Source organism: Podarcis muralis, chromosome 7 (genome assembly GCF_964188315.1).
Source record: "Podarcis muralis chromosome 7, rPodMur119.hap1.1, whole genome shotgun sequence".
Lineage (NCBI taxonomy): Eukaryota > Metazoa > Chordata > Lepidosauria > Squamata > Lacertidae > Podarcis > Podarcis muralis.
The window spans coordinates 73,671,582-73,693,220 of NC_135661.1; the positions used below are offsets into that span (position 1 = coordinate 73,671,582).

Genomic DNA, 21,639 nt, shown 5'->3' on the forward strand with positions numbered 1-21,639 from the left:
GTGCAAGTGATGCTTACCTAGGTGGACCCAAGGTTTGATGTATAATCCAGCTTCCTATGTTACTAATTTAGAAATTAATCTCCCCACACCCTTATATATGCAGCCATTCTCCGTGTGTGTGTGTGTGTGTGTGTGTGTGTGTCATTACACACAGATTTCCCCCCAAATAACCTTTTTCAGATTTCCCCCCGCTCTTGAGATACATAGCACAACTACAATGCTAGAAGAGCTTAATATTTTATTGCTACACTACAATTAAGCTGCAGTTGCAGAAGGCCTCTAGAGGGCAACAGAGCGATAGTTCTACATCCTGGCTGTTTCTCTCTTCTGACGGCAACAGCAAAGGTCTTCTGAGGAAAGTGGCTTATCTGGAGTGGGGGAAAGAGCAAGATGTTTGTTTTTACTGAAAAGAAATTTAAGTCATTTTAAGGCCTGCCCCACAATCCCAGCTTGAGTTTGTCCCCTGCTTATCTACATTGTCCTTTCATACTGCAAGAAATTGCAAGCTCAGGACACACAATGTGCACTGTGCAGGGGGATATCGCTTCGGACTTGCAACAAAGTCTTTCTTTCAAGGTTATCTACTGAAAGTGTTTGCAAATTTGTGGAGTATTAATCAAAAATATCAATAAAAAACATTGAAAACAAAATTGCAAAACCTGGAATGAAACCAGTCATTTTAAAACAATTATACATACTAAGAGCATGTGTTAAAATTGCATGCTAAATTGGGCAGGCTTGCTGGAACAAAAATGCTTTTAGCAGTCGCTGAAAACAATACAGTCTACTCTGTGAACATCTGCTTTGTGTATAACTTAGCTGGATCTCACCCAGTGTCTCTGCAAAATAAACAAAAAAAATTCCTTGCAGTAGCACCTTAAAGACCAACTAAGTTAGTTCTTGGTATGAGCTTTCGTGTGCATGCACACTTCTTCAGATACACTGAAACAGAAGTTGCCAGATCCTTCTATATAGTGAGAAGGTGGGGAGGGGTATTACTCAGAGGGGGGTGGGAATGGGTGATTGGCAGATAGCTGTGATGAGCCTGTTGACGACTATTAACGACTGCAGTAGGTCTTACAGGAAAAAGCAAGGGGTGAGAAGGTGAAAAATGGCTTTGTCATGTATAGTGAGATAAGAATCCAATGTCTTTATTCAGTCCAGGTGTCTCCATGGTTTTAAGCTATCTGCCAATCACACAGCTATCTGCCAATCACCCATTCCCACCCCCCTCTGAGTAATACCCCTCCCCACCTTCTCACTATATAGAAGGATCTGGCAACTTCTGTTTCAGTGTATCTGAAGAAGTGTGCATGCACACGAAAGCTCATACCAAGAACTAACTTAGTTGGTCTTTAAGGTGCTACTGCAAGGAATTTTTTTTGTTTTGACTATGGCAGACCAACACGGCTACCCATCTGTATCTGCAAAATAACATATGGAAGTGACTTCCCTATAATATTGAAATGGTAAGAAGGACCACATTCAAGGTGAGATTTTGCAAAAGCTTGAAAATAATGTGAAATGATTCTGCAGTATCTTCTGGGGGGGGAGGGAGGTGCAGGAAGGACGTGTGGCTGAGGGCATGGTCTCTGCTTTCATACAATGCCCTGTGAAGCTTTTTCCTGTTGACTTCCAGGAAAAGCCAGCTAGTTCCCACCCTTCAGGCCTTGGCTTGACATACTTACCATTCACAGTGATCACTCTCCTCCTCATCACTGTCCACATGTGACTGTTCTTCAGGAACCTCCTGGTTGTCCTCATGGGTGTGATGTCCTGCTTCTTGCTCAGGGAGGTCCTCTTCTTTCTGGAGGACTTCTGGTTCTTCTTTCTTAGGCGTAAGCTCTTTAGGGTCTCCAGCCGGTTTGAAATTGTCCACCTGGAACACCCAGCGTCCTGGCACATCCACGTTGCTAGTTTTTGTAATGTTGATGACTTGAGGAGTGCGGGAGCTCGGGATGTTGTAGTAGTTCTTGTCATCGCCGCTGTTGAAGCCGGCCTGAAATAACCACAATACCAGCCTTGATACATGCATAGCAGTCAAATGCTGCTTTGTGGCAAGAAGCAGCAACAGTTTGGACTTCCAGGGAATCTTCCCAGGGTCTCTCCCTCTCAGGGAAGGAGTCCAAGCACTTGCAGGGTGGACAGGGTTCCTGAACTACTGCAGGAGCTATCAACAAACTGGTTGCTCTGCTAAAGACTTCCACTAAGGTGGGCTCCCTCAAGGAAAGTGGCTTTTTGCTGCAGAACTACTTAACCCAGGGATGAGGAACCTGTGGCCCTCCAGCTGTTGTTGGGCTCCAACTCTCACCCCAGGCAGCATGATGGGCTTTGTAGTCCAACAATATCTGGGCAGCCACAGGTTGCCTATCCCTGACTTAAACTCTCCTTTGGTTCCAATGCTCAGGTGTGGGGAACTTGGACCAAGCTGGCTGTGGATGGTGGGGATTTTAGTTCAGCAACATCTGAAGGGCCAAAGATTCACCAATCCTGCAATATCCAAGTTTCTTGCTTGTCAGATATTTGGCCCAGCACTGTTTCCATCCAAATCGTGAGATATCCAGGATGATCATTTGCTGCTTTGCCACACCTGGTCAGAAATATCCCTTAGCAAGATGGAAGGAAGAGACAACCCCAACCAGAAAAGAATGACAAACCAAGTTGATGGCAAAATTAACTGGGAGGTTCAGGAACCAAGAAGACAAAAACTCAATGGTAGAGCTTTGCAACAGATAGTCCCAGGTTCAATCCCCAGCATCTTCAGGTAAGGCTGAAACCCTGGAGGACCACTGCTAGTCAGAGCAGACAACAATGGGCTCAATGGGCTCAGTGTCACCCACTGCCTGTTAGAGGAGACCATTGTAGACCAGACCAACAAAATAAGTCAGCTAGCTGTGTTCCTGGATTTGAATGGAAAAGCATTTCATTCACTCTGGCACCATAAGGGACTCCGAGCAGCTCTTCTGAGAAAACCGCCTGGAACCAAATTCTCGGCTCACAGCGTGGGCCTACCTGTGCTGGGATTCCTCCTAAACCTGTTCTGGGATTTCCCTGACTTGCTGCCCCTGTAGTCCATTGGATGTCTGCATAGTTGAGCATCATAAAGGAAACATGGCCATCAGTACATAAGATAGCCTGGAAGGTGTTTACCTGGAGCAAAGACAAGCAGAAAGAGTGAGGTCGAGAAGACACACAATGAATTTCATTGCAATTTCCTTGGCCTATGTCTTTTCCTCTTTGGCTGGCTATGCTCTTCCATGTGGATTTGGCTTCTTGGTGCTACAGCTGCATTTAAGAAAGGGGTGCATGTTTTGACAAAGTTGGGAGTTGCTTATGATGGGCAAAATATCTATAGAAATTAGGGTTGCTTTGCACCTTAATTTCAAGGGCAGCTTCCTGGGGAAACAGTTCCTATTTCTGGTATATGTTAACCCTAAAAGGCCTACTCAACTCTTAATTTTGGACTCCAACTTCTTTCATCCCCAACCATATTGGGTGGATGGGAATGGGCATCATGTTGGGGAAGGCCAATGGATAGCTTTGGTATTTTGTGTGCTATACTTTTAGTGACTCTGACTTCCAGTGACCCTGAAAAGTGAGTATGCAAGTAAAAATTGGTGGTTATGCTTGAAACAAGCACTCCAGATGAGGCTTGCACAGCAGGGCAGCCCTGGAGTCCAAGGCATCTCTCCCAGCCAGCCTTCAGCCGATGTATCCCAGTCTTTCTTCTCCCCTCTTCTTCTTCCCACCTTGCTAAAAGACTCCCTTTACCTGTCACTTCACACCCACTTACCCTGGCACCATCTGTCTCCCCAGGCCAAAGGATTCCTCTTGGATGGTCCATCAACACCTTTTGTCATGTTAACAGATTTGCTCTTCACTGGGCCAGCCAAACTGCTTAGCATAAGCAAGCCCAGGGATTCTTGACACAGCTCTGCATCTTGTTCTTTCATCCACATCCCAATTAATCAAAAATCCTACCATTTATTAATTCCTATGGTTTAGGAGGTTCCCCCCTCCCCAATCTATAATAACACTCAACTACTGTAGATGGACCAATGGTCTGACTCAGCTAGAGACCCAAATTTGGGAAACACTGCTATGTGGTAATCTAGTACAGAGACCTCCAATGCCTGTATCAGAGCAGAAGCCCATGTTGCCCCAGACAAGGCCCAACTGGAAGGAAGATGCCCGAGCAAATTAGGCTCTTATTTATATGCGGAATGACTTACCTTACTGGACAAAGATCCGAAATAGGCTACACGGTCCCAGGTGGCAATGAAGAGCCAGGTAGCCGTGAAACTGATTTCAGGGAAGTAGTTATTAATGTCCCGGGTGACATTTCTCAGCAGTTCTGGTTTCTGCGTCTGCCGGTAATAGACATGGCCACCTAGAATAATGTTGGCATCCGCCCAGTAAGGGGCAACAAAGGCCTTTCCGTCTACCATGGGGATGGCTTTGGGGGTGTACTCTGGGACGGGCACGGAAAAGGAAACCACCCCATTGTTGTTGACCTGTGAAGGGGCAGAGAGCAGCAACGTAAGCAGAAACAGCAAAAGGCTAAAGTGCCCCCAAGCAAACCATCCCAAGGACTATTTCCTTCTCACTGCTAAGAATTTTCAGTTTCTGATCTGAATCCTCCAGGTATCGGCTCCTAGACTCTTGGAGCAGCACAGTGTAACAGGCAAAGGGGGTCGATACCATGACTGGGAAGTGAGACTGTGCTGCTGGTCCTACCCCTTGGGTCATGTGCTCAGGCTAGCTGCACTGCTGAGGACATTCTGAATGCAAATATCTGAAGGAGAGTCCCTATTCAGCAGCTGGTTCATGCATTATTATCATCATCATCATCCTTCATCTGAGGATCACAGAGCAGTTTACAATATAAGGTAAAGGTAAAGGTACCCCTCCCCGTACGGGCCAGTCTTGACAGACTCTAGGGTTGTGCGCCCATCTCACTCTATAGGCCGGGGGCCAGCGCTGTCCGGAGACACTTCCGGGTCACGTGGCCAGCATGACATCGCTGCTCTGGCGAGCCAGAGCCGTTTACCTTCCCGCTAGTAAGCGGTCCCTATTTATCTACTTGCACCCGGGGGTGCTTTCGAACTGCTAGGTTGGCAGGCGCTGGGACCGAGCAACGGGAGCGCACCCCGCCGTGGGGATTCGAACCACCGACCTTTCGATCGGCAAGCCCTAGGCGCTGAGGCTTTTACCCACAGCGCCACCCGCGTCCCAGTTTACAATATAAAAACACAAAAATACATGCCATAGTAACAAACAAAAGCAATAACCCCCATGTATGTAGTTTAAAAGGCCATCGATCAATTAGCCAAAGACCTGGGAGAAGAGGAATGTTTTTGCCTGGCACCAAAAGATATGTGATGAAGGTGCCATGTGAGCCTCCCTGCATTGTTGCCCCTTGCCTAGGCATTTGGATCACCAAGAGTTGCTATGCATGAACTGATGTTCATTGCCTAGCGGCTTGTTTTCAGTCCCCGTCCCCCCCCCCCATCTTTCTGAGAACCTCCGTCAGTGATTGGCATCGTCCTGCGTTGTTTATCTATTTGTACATGCACACTATTTATAGCCTGCCCTTTGTCAAAAGACCTCAGGGAAGATCCCTTGTCCATGGGAACTCTGTCTACCAGCAGGGGCATACCTAGGTTCCCTTGAACCCTTGGTAAGGAGATGTTGGTCACCCAGAGCAGTGAAGGAGTGGCCTGAGAGATGGCCAGGCAAGTGGGCTCCTAGTCAGAGTGAAGAGGCTCATTTTTGCACCCCCCCCCCCTGGGCCTGCAGCCCTTGGCAGGGGCCAGCCTTGCCAACCCCTAGGTACACCCCTGTCAAAGCAATGATTCTTCAACATCAACTTTGTTGGAGTGGTCATGTTGTGCAGATGCCTGATTATTGTCTTCCAAAGCAACTACAGTGGTACCTCGGGTTAAGTACTTAATTCGTTCCGGAGGTTGGAAATGCAGGGAAAGGGAGGGAACCTTCTTCCACATGTGGTGGGATTGCAAAAAGGTCAGAGGTTTTTGGGAAAATATTTATACTGAAATGAAAAAAAATTTAAGGTGTACTTTCGGAAAAAAACCAGAGGCCTTTTTGTTAGGTTTATCAGGTAAAGAGATAAAGAACAAAGATTGCAAATTTTTCCAATACGCAACAACAGCAGCAAGAGTCCTACTAGCCCAAAACTGGAAACAGCAGAAAATACCGACAATTGAGGAATGGAGAGAGAAATTAATAGATTATGCGGAGTTAGATAGATTGACGGGGAAAATTAGATATTTAAGAGACCAAAGGTTCATAGAGGATTGGGGGAAATTCGTGGATTATCTGGATAATATAAGTGAAGGACGATTAACGCTAGTAGGCTTTAAAAGAGCTCTGTGATATCAGCAAGAATATTGTCAAAAGAGAAATGGTAGAAAGGATTTAAATAATGTCAATAGATAGCAGTATATGCGAATATAATGGAAAGACTACGGAGGATTCGCGGAGAGGCTGAAGGAAGTTCTAAAGAATGAAATCGATGGAAATATGATGTAGACCGTTTAAGTATTTTTTTGTTATGTTTCAAATGAATAAAAATCATGCATTAAAAAAAAAAATAATTCGTTCCGGAGGTCCATTCTTAACCTGAAACTGTTCTTAACCTGAAGCACCACTTTAGCTAATGGGGCCTCCTGCTGCCGCCGCACTGCTGTAGCACGATTTCTGTTCTCATCCTGAAGCAAAGTTCTTAACCTGAGGTACTATTTCTGGGTTAGCAGAGTCTGTAACCTGAAGCGTATGTAACCTGAAGTGTATGTAACCCGAGGTACCACTGTACTCCATTCCGAACTTAAAAATGGAAAGCGTAATGCTGGTGGTCAACAAAAGAGGTTCAAAGACTGTCTCAAGGCAAATCTAAAAAAAACGTAGTATAAACACAGACAACTGGGAAACACTGGCCTGCGAGTGCTCCAGTTGGAGAACAGCCTTTACCAAAGGTGTCATGGGCTTTGAAGACGCTCAAACTCAGGATGAAAGGAAGAAAAGTGCTAAGAGGAAGACACACTTGGCAAACCCTCACCATGAGCAGCTCCCGCCCAGAAACCTATGTCCCCACTGTGGAAGGACATGTGGATCCAGGACTGGCCTCCACAGTCACTTACGGACTCACTGTTAAAACTGTGTTTATGGAAGACAATCTTGCTCAGCTACGAGTGATCGCCAAAGAAGACGACACCCCTGTGTATCGTTTTAGCATTCCCTGACAGCTAGGGCTTATCTACACTAACCTTCCCTCCTTGCTTTAAAGTTCTGTGCACTCTTTTTATTTTTGCTCCAGAGCTTTCCCTGTGAAAACCCACCCTTTAAGTGCTCTGACACAGAACTTCAAAGCATTGGTTTCTGCCTGGAAAGAGCAGGGCAAAAGATAACAAGCCTCTAATCACAGTATTGGCTATCTGTTCTTCCGGCTACAAGAAGATGGAAGTTTGTGGGGTAATGGGCATCCTGAGAGCAGAACACTTGAGGTTGAAGTGGGAGAGTGGTCACGTTCCCCTTTCCTGTGATTCATTCTTGCTTTGTGCCAAAAGGGATTATACGTACATAAACGCTGTGGTAAGTCTTGTCGTAGAAGGTGAAAGGTACCAAAATAGGAATCTTAGGGGACGTCCCGTCATCTGCTATGGGGTTCTTCATATCTCCTGCAGCTTCCCCATAGGGATACAGGAGGTGCTCTGGACAGAAAGGAGAGAAAACACTTTGATGCCTCAAACCTGACACAAACCTATGAAAATTGGGGAGGGGTGCTGTTGTGTGGCATAACAGAGCATCCTCAAAAGGAAGGAAACTGTTCTCTATGGTCTCACAGCTACCAGATTCTGGAAGGAAGATTTGCACAATAGTGACCCCCTAAATACTCTGCTTAAAAGTTTTTGCTAGGTGGACCTCCATCTTGGTCTCAGTAGTTGTTTTATGCAGACCCTCCAAGTGTCCCTATTTTCCACAGACAGTCCCAGATTTACAAAAGCCGTCCCAGTTTCTGATTTGATCCCAGAATGTCCCACTTTTCCTTAAAGGTAAAGGTACCCCTGCCCGTACGGGCCAGTCGTGTCCGACTCTAGGGTTGTGCGCTCGTCTCACTCTAGAGGCCGGGAGCCAGCGCTATCCGCAGACACTTCCGGGTCACGTGACGAAGCTGCTCCGGCGAACCAGCACCAGAGCAGCACACGGAAACACCGTTTGTTTACCTTCCCACTATAAAGCGGTACCTATTTATCTACTTGCACTTAAGGGTGCTTTCGAACTGCTAGGTGGGCAGGAGCTGGGACCGAACGACGGGAGCTCACCCCGCCGCGGGGATTCGAACCGCTGACCATGTGATCGGCAAGTCCTAGGCGCTGAGGTTTTACCCACAGCGCCACCCGCGTCCCCCTCACTTTTCCTTAGGACGTCCCTATTTTCATCAGAGAAATGTTAAAGGGTATGGAGGTATGCCCTTAGGCAAGGAGAAAAGTGACTATACCACCTTTAGAAGACATCTGAAGGCAGCCCTATATAGGGAATGTTTTTTTAATGTTTTGTTATGTTTTTTACATATGTTGGAAGCTGCTCAGAGTGGCTGGGGAAACCCAGTTGGATGAGCAGGGTATAAATAGTAGATGATGGTTGTTATGGAATAGAATGTTCCTATTTTCATTGGAGAAATATTGGAGGATATGTAGAAGACTTCAGTCAGCCCATCATTATCTAAATCAGTGTTAAATAACACAGGTTTCTAGAAATACTATTTCTTTGGAGAATGCTCCACCGACACCCCATGAGGGTCAGACTTTACCGTTGGTTTCTTTTGTTTCTTTTGTTTCTTTTATTGTTACTTTTGTTTCATGCAGCCAAAAAGTCGAAGCTGAACCTATAACAGAGAAGGAAAGACAATGGTGAGTCTTCAGGGGAAGAGTGCTCTCTCTTCTGGGATCTAGGAAGCTTTCTGGGTCTGTGGATTCCCCTGGGGGATCTCACCACATCTATCTGTCAATTTAGCAAGGCTTTGCAGCAGCTCCCCAATTTGTGATGGGCCTTCTCCACTTCTCTGTGCTTTTCACTTTTTGGGGGGTCTTGTTTATGCCTCTTTCTCCAAATACCAGCTTCTGGTGAGACTCAGATTGCTGCCTCGGTTCAACTTACCTAGCAGAAGTAGCAGGAAGGCAAAGGAAGTCTTCATATTGGCGTCTCCTTCCCAAGCAGCAGCATATGACAAGCAACATCCCAGGAATTGAGGAGAAAGGAGAGGGAATATAAAATTGAATTAAGACATGAATGCAGGAGGGAAAGATGCTTTTTCCAGTTGTGTGTATGACCCCCCACCCCCACTCACCCACATCCCATTAAAGCAGAGGTGGGGGACCTGTGATCCTCCAAGTGTTTTTGGACTCCATTTCCCATCAGCTCCAATCAATATGGCCAGTGGTCAGGGATAAGGGGAGTTGTAGTCTGCAAACAGCTGGACCGTCACAGGTTCCCCCTTCCTGCATTAAGAACTCCAAACAATGGATCACACCTTTTGGGTCTGAGACCTGCCTGTCAGTTCCACTCTTCCCCATTGCCTATGTGAAACTGGCCAATGGTTGGAACAGGAAAAATCTAGTGCTCCTCTGTATTTTCGTCACTTGATGTGGAATATTCTCCAGACAATCTCTGACCATGCAACTCTAGGCATGTTTACTTGGGTGTAAGCACTAGGTAAGTGGACAGGATTACAGCCTAAGTGTTTTACATATTTGCCAAAGTTACTTGATGTGGATATCTGGATTTGACACCCTGCGATATTTTGTTTCAGCATTTGATGTTCGACTAAAGAGGTTTGATTTCAGAATCTGATATTTACCTGTGTCTGATAGCCGATGCACAATTCTATCATCTATCTATCTATCTATCTATCTATCTATCTATCTATCTATCATCTATCTATCTATATCTATCTATCTATCTATCATCTATCTATCATCTATCATCTATCTATCTATCTATCCATCTATCTATCTATCTATCTATCTATCATCATCTATCTATCTATCATCTATCTATCTATCTATCTATCTATCTATCATCTATCTATCTATCTATCATCTATCTATCTATCTATCTATCTATCTATCTATCTATCATCTATCTATCTATCTATCTATCTATCTATCTATCTATCTATCTAATCTATCTATTTATCTAACTAACTAACTAACTAACTAACTAACTAACTAACTATCTAAGCACTTTGCATATCCCAACAATTTACCAAAGAGTTTGAATTCTGAAGCAAAGGATGTGGCGAGAGGGCGGGGGGAGGGAGGGAAAGCATTTTCAGAAATCAAAGCGATAGAATTGGAAAGTTTGGTGCGTTTTCAAGCATTTCCGCCTTAGGAAAATGGAAGGTATCATCAGGAGGTCATGAGCAGCACTTAACTATTGCATTGCAAACCTCCCAACAGCTATCAAAAGTGCACAAGGTGTCATACATGGACTCATTCTATGAAATGAGGTAGCCCAATATACAGTGGTACCTCGGTTTAAGAACAGTCCTGTTTACGAATGATTCGGTTTATGAACTCCGCAAAACCAGAAGTAGTGTTCCAATTTGCGAACTTTACCTTGGTCTACAAAAGGAAACCGAATGGTGGAAGGGCACCGGCAGCGGGACACCTCATTAGGGAAAGCACGCCTCAGTTTAAGAATGATTTTAGTTTAAGAAACGGACTTCAGGAACGGGTTAAGTTCGTAAACCGAGGTACCACTATATTGCAAGGTGGGTGGGTGTTCCATTGGAAGCACATGTGAGGGGTCACAGTGTTGTGCCACCCCACCAAAGATGTGCTCACTGCTCATCCCACCTACCCCTCTCCCCATCAGCCTCATTTAGGAGCCTCTGTGGTGATTTGGTCATTTTAGACTCTGGACTTTATGGTCTTACAGCCATCGCCCTCTTAAGATGACAGCGTTTATCATTTCACTGCCTTCAAAATGTAGTAAGCCAGCTCTGCTGTGCTTGGAGGTCTTCCTGCTCATTCTGATTGCTGGGTGGGGAATAGACCTCTCCCCCAAGTCCTGCCTTGATGGCATAACCGGGCAGTTTTTGTGCATGTTCTGATTGATGTGTGCTGGGCAATTTATTTCACAACGTTTATATACGCCTTGATTGTAATAAAAACTCCAAGTGATTTACTAAAAAAAAAACCAATGAAAAGAAAGTGAAAACACATATTTAAACCACCCAAAAATAATTAAAATCCAGGACAAAAATGCTCTAGCAGACACCGAAAAGAGTACAGTGAAGGCAGCTACCTGACGTCAACAGTCGGAGAGTTCCAAAGTGTGTATGTCTCACTTGCACGTGAATGGGAAAAGCTGGGTCTCTCCCTCATGCTGAGAATCTCTAGGCATGTTCACAGTTTCGCATGTATAGACGCTACACACAGCTACCTCACATGTAAATGTTGGGTTATGGGGCCAGCATGTATGTATGTTGACAGTGGCAGGTTTTGGGGGGGGTAAGCCAGCTAATGCACTGTACTCACTATTGTCTGTCCTCATAATTACAACTTGCCCCTTCCCCTTAAACCTCATCGCTGAGCCACCATATGAACCCAAATCTCCGCAATCCAATATCAACATGCTATACCCTGCAAGTGTCCTGGGGGGGGAAACAGAACATCCTGTTTTTTTGCGCAAGAGCATGGCGGCCATTCCGAGCCCTGTGATCTCAAGCGGGTCATGTGACTTTTGTGTGACACGCATCCTGGTTTGGGGACATGCCATTCACATATTTCATATGTGCTGACAACCTGGAAATGGCCCAGGAAGGCTTCTGTCTCAATGCAAACAGCAATGAGGGAAGGGCGCTTTTTGTTGGTATCATGGCAGGAGGAGGAAAGCAGTAAAGCCTTTCACGTGCCCCCTCTCTCCCTACCTCCCTCCATCTCCCTCCATTGCAGTCCCAGATGTTGCTAAGGCTCTCCCATGCTGCTATTCATGTAACAAAAGCATGCAAGTTAATTGCATTCAATTTCAAGCCTAGCTTGGCCGTATTATGTGTGTGCATATGTAAAAACACCTGTCTGTCTTCATGCTCCTGATATTGCTCCTACATTGGCTCCCAGTACATTTCCGAGCACAATTCAAAGTGTTGGTGCTGACCTTTAAAGCCCTAAATGGCCTCAGTCCAGTATATCTGAAGGAGCGTCTCCACCCCCATCGTTCTACCTGGACACTGAGGTCCAACTCCGAGGGCCTTCTGGCGGTTCCCTCACTGCGAGAAGCCAAGTTACAGGGAACCAGGCAGAGGGCCTTCTCGGTAGTGGCGCCCTCCCTGTGGAATGCCCTCCCACCAGATGTCAAAGAGAACAACAACTACCAGACTACCAGACTTTTAGAAGACATCTGAAGGCAGCCCTGTTTAGGGAAGCTTTTAATGTTTGATGTATTACAGTATTTTAATTAATTAATTTATTATTATTATTTTGGAAGCCGCCCAGGGTGGCTGGGAAATTATTATTATTATTATTATTATTATTATTATTATTATTATTATTATTATTATTATCTTGAGGATGCAGAAATTTCCACTTGCCTTTAGCCCCTACCTCACTTACCTTTCTGCTCCTTTCTTCCTCCACGTCCTTAAGGAGTCTCCACATCCTTAGGGAGTCTCTTCTGGTTTTATATATACAGCCCTGCAATATTTCCACACCCAAGTTCCCCTGTAAAAATTGACCTGCCTCCCGACTGCTCTTCCCTTCCCTCTGACCTGGCCTGATGCCCCAGAGGGATTCATAACTCAATGGCAAGATGGAAGCCTTAAATCCACTCTTAATCCATTGTGTATGTTTTAGGGGTGTGCGCAGGCCCCAAGATTTGTCTTGTAGCTGAGTTTGTGCATTTTAAAAGTACTGATCTGTTTTCAGACACACTACTTTCCCCGCTTCAATCTTTAATTTGGGTTGTGAGTTGTATCAAATGAAGCTCTGTGGTTCCCCTTTCACTATAATGGGAAATCTAAAAACAGCTGTAACTCTTCTCCCCTTTTGACGAAGTGAATGACATTTATGAGTCCCTTCAGAGTGGATTAAGCTTGCCAAATTGCAGTGGAATGGGTTCGGAAGCTTTTTGTAAATAAAAGAGATTCACTTTCTTCCATAAGTCCAAACAAGGGGCACCATGGGGCTTTCTTGCTCTTTCTTGCCAAGTGGTGCGCATTTTTGTCTTCATATTTCATTTCAATTTTTGAACCTTCACACTGGCCATTCTGCACATGCTTCCTGTCTAGAACATTGCCTGTGAAGTAATGTGAGCTATATTTGCTTTTCTTAAAAAAGAGCAATACAGTGGTACCTCGGGTTACATACACTTCAGGTTACATACGCTTCAGGTTACAGACTCCGCTAACCCAGAAATTGTGCTTCAGGTTAAGAACTTTGCTTCAGGATGAGAACAGAAATTGTGCTCCGGTGGCGCAGTGGCAGCAGGAGGCCCCATTAGCTAAAGTGGTGCTTCAAGTTAAGAACAGTTTCAGGTTAAGTACGGACCTCCGGAACGAATTAAGTACTTAGCCTGAGGTACCACTGTATAGAATTTAAAACAATAACAACAACCAAAATACATTAAATCAAGTTTGTAACTATTAAAAAAATATATCCAGAGCTGTGCTTTAACCATAAACCACGTCTTCAGTTCTCTGCAAGCAAAATTTTGAATAGCCTCATCTTTTAAAGCTATTGAAACACTGTGATGTGTAGGAAAACAGTTTTTCAGTTTTGCACCCCTCGGCTCAGCACCCTGTTGGGGGGATCTGCCCCCACACCCCTAAATTCAGTATGGTGGGGGCCAAGAAACACAGTTGCCATGATGTGAGGGCACAAGCGAAGCTGTACTATAGACTAAGGTGACCATGTTTCACAGGCTGATGTATCTTCTAATGCAGATGCAGGGGAACCTGTGGCCCTCCATATGTTGCTGAGCTGCAACTCCCATCATCTCCAGCCACTGGCCATGCTAGCTGAGATTGATGGGAGTTGGAGTCCACCAAAATCTGAAAAGCTACCAATTGACAGCTCTGTCCTAAAACATGCAGCCTGACTGTGTGGTTTGAAAGAAGCTCCTTCCTCAAGACCTCACTTTAGGGTGCTTTATCCCAACTCTATGAAAATCAGTATTAGCTGTCCTCTACCCTGTGTTCTTCTGACAAGGAGATCTGAGGGCCCCAATCTAGCAGTCCCAGTTAAGAAAGCAGAAAACAACTCATTGCTGAGAGGGCAAGGCGGATGTGGATTAGGCCTTGATCCTCTTGTTTGCTCCTTTACTGAGAGAAGATCAACAAGGATTAGGTGAACACGCAAAGTGTGGACTCTGTGCCATGATCTTCCCACTTGGCTTGAACTCCCAAATGTTTGCAAAAGGAGATCTGGATTGGGGAACAGGATCTTGCCACACCCCTGGGAATTGGTGTAATGCCTTTTAATGGGTGTATTGTCCTCTGTCTCAGCAGTGAGCATCCACAACAACACAGAACAAGTAATAGGGCAAATGCACTAACTCTCAGTTGCCCAGCCTTGTAAATCCTATCTATATCACTTCACCAGGAAGCAGCTGTATCTCTTAAAGCAGAGCTTTCCCAACTTTTCATGTTGGTGACACATTTTTTAGATGTGCATCATTTTGCAACACAGCACGGTGGTTAAGAACTTAATTCGTTCTAGAGGTCTGTTCTTAACCTGAAACTGTTCTTAATCTGAAGCACCACTTTAGCTAATGGGACCTCCTGCTGCTGCGCCGCCGCTGCACAATTTCTGTTCTCATCTGAAGCAGAGTTCTTAACCCGAGGTACTATTTCTGGGTTAGCGGAGTCTGTAACCTGAAGCATATGTAACTTGAACGTATGTAACCCAAGGTACCACTGTAATTCATTTTTGTTAGCAAACAGGAGGTTAAACTAACCCCTTTCCAGACCCAGGAGGAGTGCGGGGACCGTTTGCGTGACACACCTACACACTAACGTATCAGGACACACACTTTGGAAAGCTCTGCCTTAAAGGGACCACACACCAAATATCTGACTAAGAAACATAGAGGAACAGGAAACCATGGATAGAATAACTGGTAATTCAATATGAGATGGAATGAAGTCCTTTTTTTAGGAATTAGGAAAAAATTCATTCAGTTCACGTTTTAGTGCAAAATTTGTGCTTCTCTTTTGCAGCATAACCAAATAATGCATACGAAAAGGTTTGTATTAGGGCTCATCCATACTCCAGCTTGCCCCATGCCTAGAAAGCACAGGCCCAAGCAATTTTCCAATTGGCCCACTCCTTTTTGAGGGAAAACCCACTCTTTAGCTTTAAATCAGAACAAACTGCAGTCCATGGAAAACTCGATTGCTGTTTGCTCAGATGGCGCACTAAAGAACAGTTTTCCCTGAGGGAAAGCGGCAAGGCAAGAGGATGTGTGGATAAGACCTTAGTGAAAAGTGCATGTGCGAAAAATGCATTCTATTATGGAAAATTTGCTGGCAAGAGTATATGCACTAGGTGAAATTGCATGGGAAAGTGTGCACACTGGGAGGTTGGTTGGCATCCATCTGTCTCATGGAAATGTATGGATCATGATACCTTTAAAAAAAAAATGCCCTAAATACATACATTTATGAAGTGAACTGAATTTTAAGATTAACAAAATGCAAAACTGGGAGAAACCAAACTGACAGGTTTCTGACACTGCATTCCTCATTTAACATAGACATGTTAAAGAGTCTCCCTCTTGCTGCTGTCCACTTCTCTTGTCAACCTCTCTCTGGTACAGTGGCGTAGCGTGGGGGGCTGGCCCTGGGTGCATTTTTTTTTGAGGAGGCACAACCAGGTGCCCCAACAACAGGCTCCCTCACCTGAGAAATATTACAGAGGGAGTGGAATAGGACATCTCTATTTTCACCAGAGAAATGCTAGAGGGTGTGAGAGTGTTTGGGAAACTGAAAGTTGGTTATCAAGAGGTTGCCTTGCTTCTGTGAATCCCACTTTCAGATGAAACAAGAACCCCTCAAGTCAGATTTTGACCTAGACGTCACTGACACGGTAAGGACTCATCTGTGTCCATCCATTCATGTTCTGCTTTTTCGCCAGTGTTTCTCAGAAGATGAGAGCCAGAGTCTGGTCCAAACGCTGATCTCCTTCCTGACTTCCAAAGGTCCTGCTATTCAGGTCTTGCAATGCACTCACATTTTAAAGTTGCTTGCCCATCCCATGTGCATATCTACGGCTCAGTGAATCTGCTCGGAGCTGATTCATTTGCTGGTGCACTGATCCCTGTGTAACTATTAGCAGAGAATAGGACTTGGGTGGGGCAGGACAGCCCTAAGCCCTTGGAGAGCCATCTGTCGGCACCTGCCTGGATTCAGTAGTAAGAAGAGAGTAGAGCTCTATATTGTTGCACAGCACTGCAAGCTCCAGGTGGCTGCAGTTGTCTGAAAATGACAATTTCTGGGTTTTGAGATCCATTCCCCAGGACTACTCAGTGGCTTTTATCATTCCAGATACCACCTTGGAAGGCAGCCAGGCCTCAAGTGGGAAAAGTAGGAGTCGGCACATCATCAAATAACTTGCCCTGGTTCACCCTATAAAAGGTTTATTTGGTCCCAACCTCTCTTGGGTCAGTACTGGGCAGAACCCATACCCGCTAACATTTCTCTGATGAAAATAGAGGTGTGTTGTTGTTGTTGTTGTTGTTGTTGTTCTTGTTGTTATACCCCATCCATCCTTTATTATAAGGTAAAGGTACCCCTGCCCGTACGGGCCAGTCTTGCCAGACTCTGGGGTTGTGCGCCCATCTCACTCAAGAGGCCAGGGGCCAGCGCTGTCCGGACACACTTCCGGGTCACGTGGCCAGCGTGACATCGCTGCTCAGGCGAGCCAGAGCCGCACACGGGAATGCCGTTTACCTTCCCGCTAGAAAGCGGTCCCTATTTATCTACTTGCACCTGGGGGTGCTTTCGAACTGCTAGGTTGGCAGGCGCTGGGACCGAGCAACGGGAGCGCACCCCGCCGCGGGGATTCGAACCGCTGACCTTTCGATCGGCAAGCCCTAGGCACTGAGGCTTTTACCCACAGTGCCACCCGCGTCCCTATCCATTATTATACCCATCCATTATTATACCCCATCCATGGCGTGCTCTGGTCCATGGGGTCACGAAGAGTCGGACACGACTAAACGACTAAACAACAACAACACCCCATCCATCTAACTGGGTTGCCCCAGCCACTCTGGATGGCTTCCAACATATAAAAAACCATAATAAAACATTAAACATTTTAAAAAAAACACCCTTCCCCATACACGGCTACCTTCAGATAACTCGGAGGTCAGATAGCTCCATACCCTCCAACATTTCTCCGATGGAAATAAGGACATCCTAAGGAAAAGTGGAACATTCTGGGATCAAATCAGAAACTGGAGCAGCTTCTGTAAATCCGGGGCTGTCTCAGGAAAATAGGCACACTTGGAGGGTCTGCAATGCATCCAATTCAAGCTGGCTTTCATGAAGGAAATGTGTGGAATAGCTTGCAATGCACTCTAGTAGCAATTCTTACTTACTCTCTGTAGGCACTAAATAGCAAGAAGCAGTGAGAGTAGGGACTTTGCAAGAGTAATGAAGACAGTCTTGGAAAGAAATGTTTATAATCTACAGCACCACTCTGACAACCTTACCTCTCCTGAGCTATGTTATTGTAATTAAAAGCCACACATCAGCAACATTTTCTAGGGAGCTCAAAAGTAAAAGGAAACATAATACATTTTAAAAAAAATAGAATAAATTGCCTGGTAATAGGATGTGGTTATTCAGCAGCAGTAACAATGACTACATGAGACACAGAAGAATGTAGGGATACAGGTGTGCAGAAAGGACTGGAAGCCCATTTATATTAGACATTGATTTGTTTAAATTGCATTTTTTGAAATGCTAAAGACCTGCCTTTCAGAAGATTAGAAGCAGGCTGGACCACTGTTGCAGGGGTAATGTCATAAATATGCCAGCTCCAAGCGAAGGTTTGCAGCCAGCTGCAAAAAGCAGCCAAGAACGGAGAGGCTTGGATTTTACTAAGACAGAGGAGAGTCAGCAGCTGCAGGCCTTGCATGCTCTTGGCTTTGAGCAGCAGGCTGATAAGGCAGTAGCTGAGAGCAGGCTGGAACACAGCCAAAACTCTCAGGAAGCACAGACAGGTGTGAAAAGTGAGAGAGACAGTCTTTTGTCACAGGAAGGGGCTGCAGATGACCCAAGAAGCCCGAGACGTAGACAAATAGGACGGCTGCTAGACAGGAAACAAAACAAGAGACATAAGGGTAACAGGTTCAGTATCTTCTGTCAACGCAGGAAGAACTCCTCAGAAGGGTTAACTTAGGGATGATGCTGGTGTTGGGATGCAGCCAAGGAATCAAGGGCAATTGGCAGGCCCCCAGCTGGCTCCAGCCCACCGGCTGGTGTGCCAGGCAATCTCCAGTCCTTGGTGCAGCATCAGCGACTCAAGCTTCAGAAGCTAGAGCACGCTACTCAGCAGAGTAAACGCTACGCAACAGAAGTGGCAGGAGACAGCTGCATGAGCATATTTACAAGCAGTTTCTTCAGCGTACAGCAGGACAAAAGGAAAACATGTCCGATCTCCTTTGTGTCCCAAGCAAGACGCTAAAAGCGAAAGCTGTACACAAACGGAAATTCTCAGCAAGCTGTGCTGGAGTGTAAACAAGCATGTGACACACAACAGTCATGCCTGTACTTAAGGTGGAACGGGATATCCTAACATCCGGATGCTTGGCTAGAGCAGTCCGGAGCTAATTGCTTGTTTTTGCAGTAAGTTCTCCTTTTTAATTACATACATTTACTGTGTTATCAAGCCGGGAACCTGGACTCCTAACAGGTATATCCAGTTGGTGGAAATTGCAGGAAGGGAGATTCCCTTTAACCATTAAGAGAAACTTGCAAATGGCATGAGCTGTCCAACCGTGGAACAGGCTGTCTCAGAAGATGGTGGGTTGTCCTGTGTTGGAGACATTTATGCAGAAGCTGGGTGGCCATCAGTCCAGGGATATTGGAGTTGCACCTGTACCACAGATCTTGAGTAGAGCAGGGGGTTAAAATAACAGAACCGCAGAGCTGAAGGGGACCACAAAGGTAACCCCCTTTTACAGCGCTACTATAGCCTAGAATAGAGGTGGCCATTCAGTAACTACTTAAGAATCTCAGGTGAAAAATCACCCATCACTTCCTAAGATTGAACAGCTCATATAGTTACTAAGTCCTTTAGCTGACATCCTTGGGGTCGTAATTTGAACCCACTGGTATATTCGAAGAATGCCGACCCAAATAAAAGCTTTCTTTCGTTGCAATAAAAATGAAGGCACAAAATTATTGGGATGTGTGGCAGCATTTTTAATAACCCATTCATAACTCCAAAGAGATGATGATGATGATGATGATGATGATGATGATAATAAAGCATCTTGACTACTGTAAGAAATAACAAGGGTCAGAAATTACCTCTTCTGGGTTCAAGGGTGTGAGGAGTAGAATACTGCTGTTATCTAGAACACAGCTCTGACCAAAAAGCAGGAGTGGATTTTTATGCCTGCAGGTTTGCCTGCAGGTTCGCAACAGAAAGGCGCTTTGTTGTCACCAAATTCATGTGAAAGGAGGGGTGGGGGGGGTTATGTAGTGATTTTGTGCCGGAAGATCTTGCTGACACTTTGGGAAGATAGCTGGCTCTACGATCCTTAAGCAACATGGAATTTTTGCTAAGAGAGCAAGATGATGCTTCTGTCGGGTACGTGATGTACCTTAGGGAGCTGTCAAATGTATTAATTTGAAGATTGTTGCAATAGATGCCTACTGAATATTAGCAGCCATCGCAACAGCTCATCCAGTCCTCACCAGACATTTCAGTGCTACAAGGGCAATACAACATAGATTGGACAGCATTACTAAGTATTTAATTTTATCCAAATGTCTCACCCCAAACCCAGCTTGGTATCTAAAACCTCCAGAAGAAAAGAGTGTTCATGTCAATTGACACGTAGCAGTTTTTTCTCAATGTGTCTGTTGTTTATGCTTTCAGCGCAGCCTGTTAGGCTGTTTTGCATTTTCATGGAAGTAAAATGTTTTAGAAGCAATACTTGTGAATTCACGGGCTGATCTGTTGGGAAGGACCATAGCTCAGTGCCTTACATGCCTTACATGCAGAAGGTCCCCATTTCAATCTGCAGGGAGGGCAGTGAAAGATTCCTGTCTGAAACCCTGGAGAGGTTGATGGACCCATGTTGTTGTTGTTGTTGTTGTTGCAGTGGCGTAGCGTGGGTTGTCAGCACCCGGGGCAAGGCAAGTAATTTGTGCCCCCTAACCCGTGGATTTGCGCCCCCTAACCCGTGGATTTACGCCCCTAACCCTACCCCCCAGATGTTGCGCCCGGTGCGGCCGGCCCCCCCTGCACCCCCCACGCTACGCCACTGTGGTGGTGGTGGTGGTGGTGGTGGTGGTGGTGTTGTTGTTTTATAATTTTTAAAAATTATTTTCACATTTAAACATTATCATCATATAAACCATAACATACAAAAACAATTAAAATAAAAATAGAAACTAAAACATTTTCATACCATATTAAATCCATATTTTCAGATTATTCAGATCCCTTGACTTCCCTCCATTTCCTCCCCTGCTTCATTTATAATATATTATACATGTCTATAATTTCTTTATCCTTAACGATTTCCCATTTTAAACATTCTCCTTAATATTACAAATGTTTTTAAAGACCTGCTATTGTATTAACTTCCTTACAGTGCTTTTGTAAATATGCAATAAACATTTTCCATTCTTTCTTATATTTGTTGTCTTCTTGATTTCTTAGTCTTCCAGTCAATTTAACCATTTCAGCATATTCCATTAATTTAAGTTGCCAGTCTTCTTTAGTTGGGACTTCTTTCCAATGCTGAGCTATCAATATCGGGGGGCTGTTGTTGCATACATAAACAAATTTCGTATTTCTTTTGGTATATCCATTCCAGTTATACCTATTAAGAGAGCTTCTGGCTTTTTAACAAATGTTATTTTTAACTTTTTTTTTTCAATTCATTATAAATCATTTCCCAAAAACTTTTTATAACCTTACATTGCCACCACATATGGTAAAACGTACCTTCTACTTCTTTACACTTCCAGCACTTATTATCTTTTGTCTTGTGGAATTAGAGTAACAAAAGCCTCTTTCCAAGTCTTTGGTATTTCTCCTATCTTTAATATTTTGTTCATTCCATTTTGTAGTGGGTGAATTAAGTAATTTTCTAATTTTTTTGGTAGTATTTTGCTGTTAGTCCATCTGGGCCTGATGCTTTTCCTGTTTTTGCTTGTTTAATGGCATTTCTGCTATATTAATTGGTGCATTTAAAATATTCAACTTTTCATATGGAATTTCTGGCAACTTATTTTGTCTTATATTTCTTTCAATTTCTATTTTATCTTCCGGTCTGGCTCGGTTTAGGTCCGAAAAATATCAGAAGAAAGCAACCACTAATGTTCCTGTGATAGTATGGTTGTTATCTAGATACTCTTTGAGTTGCAACACT

The 21,639-nt window shown here is 44.7% G+C and overlaps 1 protein-coding gene across 1 annotated transcript; it reads right to left on the reverse strand.

Moving 5' to 3' along the window:
* Positions 1 to 257: 257 nt before the first annotated feature.
* On the reverse strand, positions 258 to 7,896 carry LOC114603049 (alpha-tectorin-like; the record flags this gene model as incomplete). The annotated part of the gene is made up of 5 exons (XM_028741764.2): positions 258 to 368; positions 1,689 to 1,999; positions 3,013 to 3,150; positions 4,233 to 4,514; positions 7,600 to 7,896. Coding segments are annotated over 5 exons (1,029 nt in total), but the record flags the coding sequence as incomplete, so codon positions are not given.
* Positions 7,897 to 21,639: the final 13,743 nt, after the last annotated feature.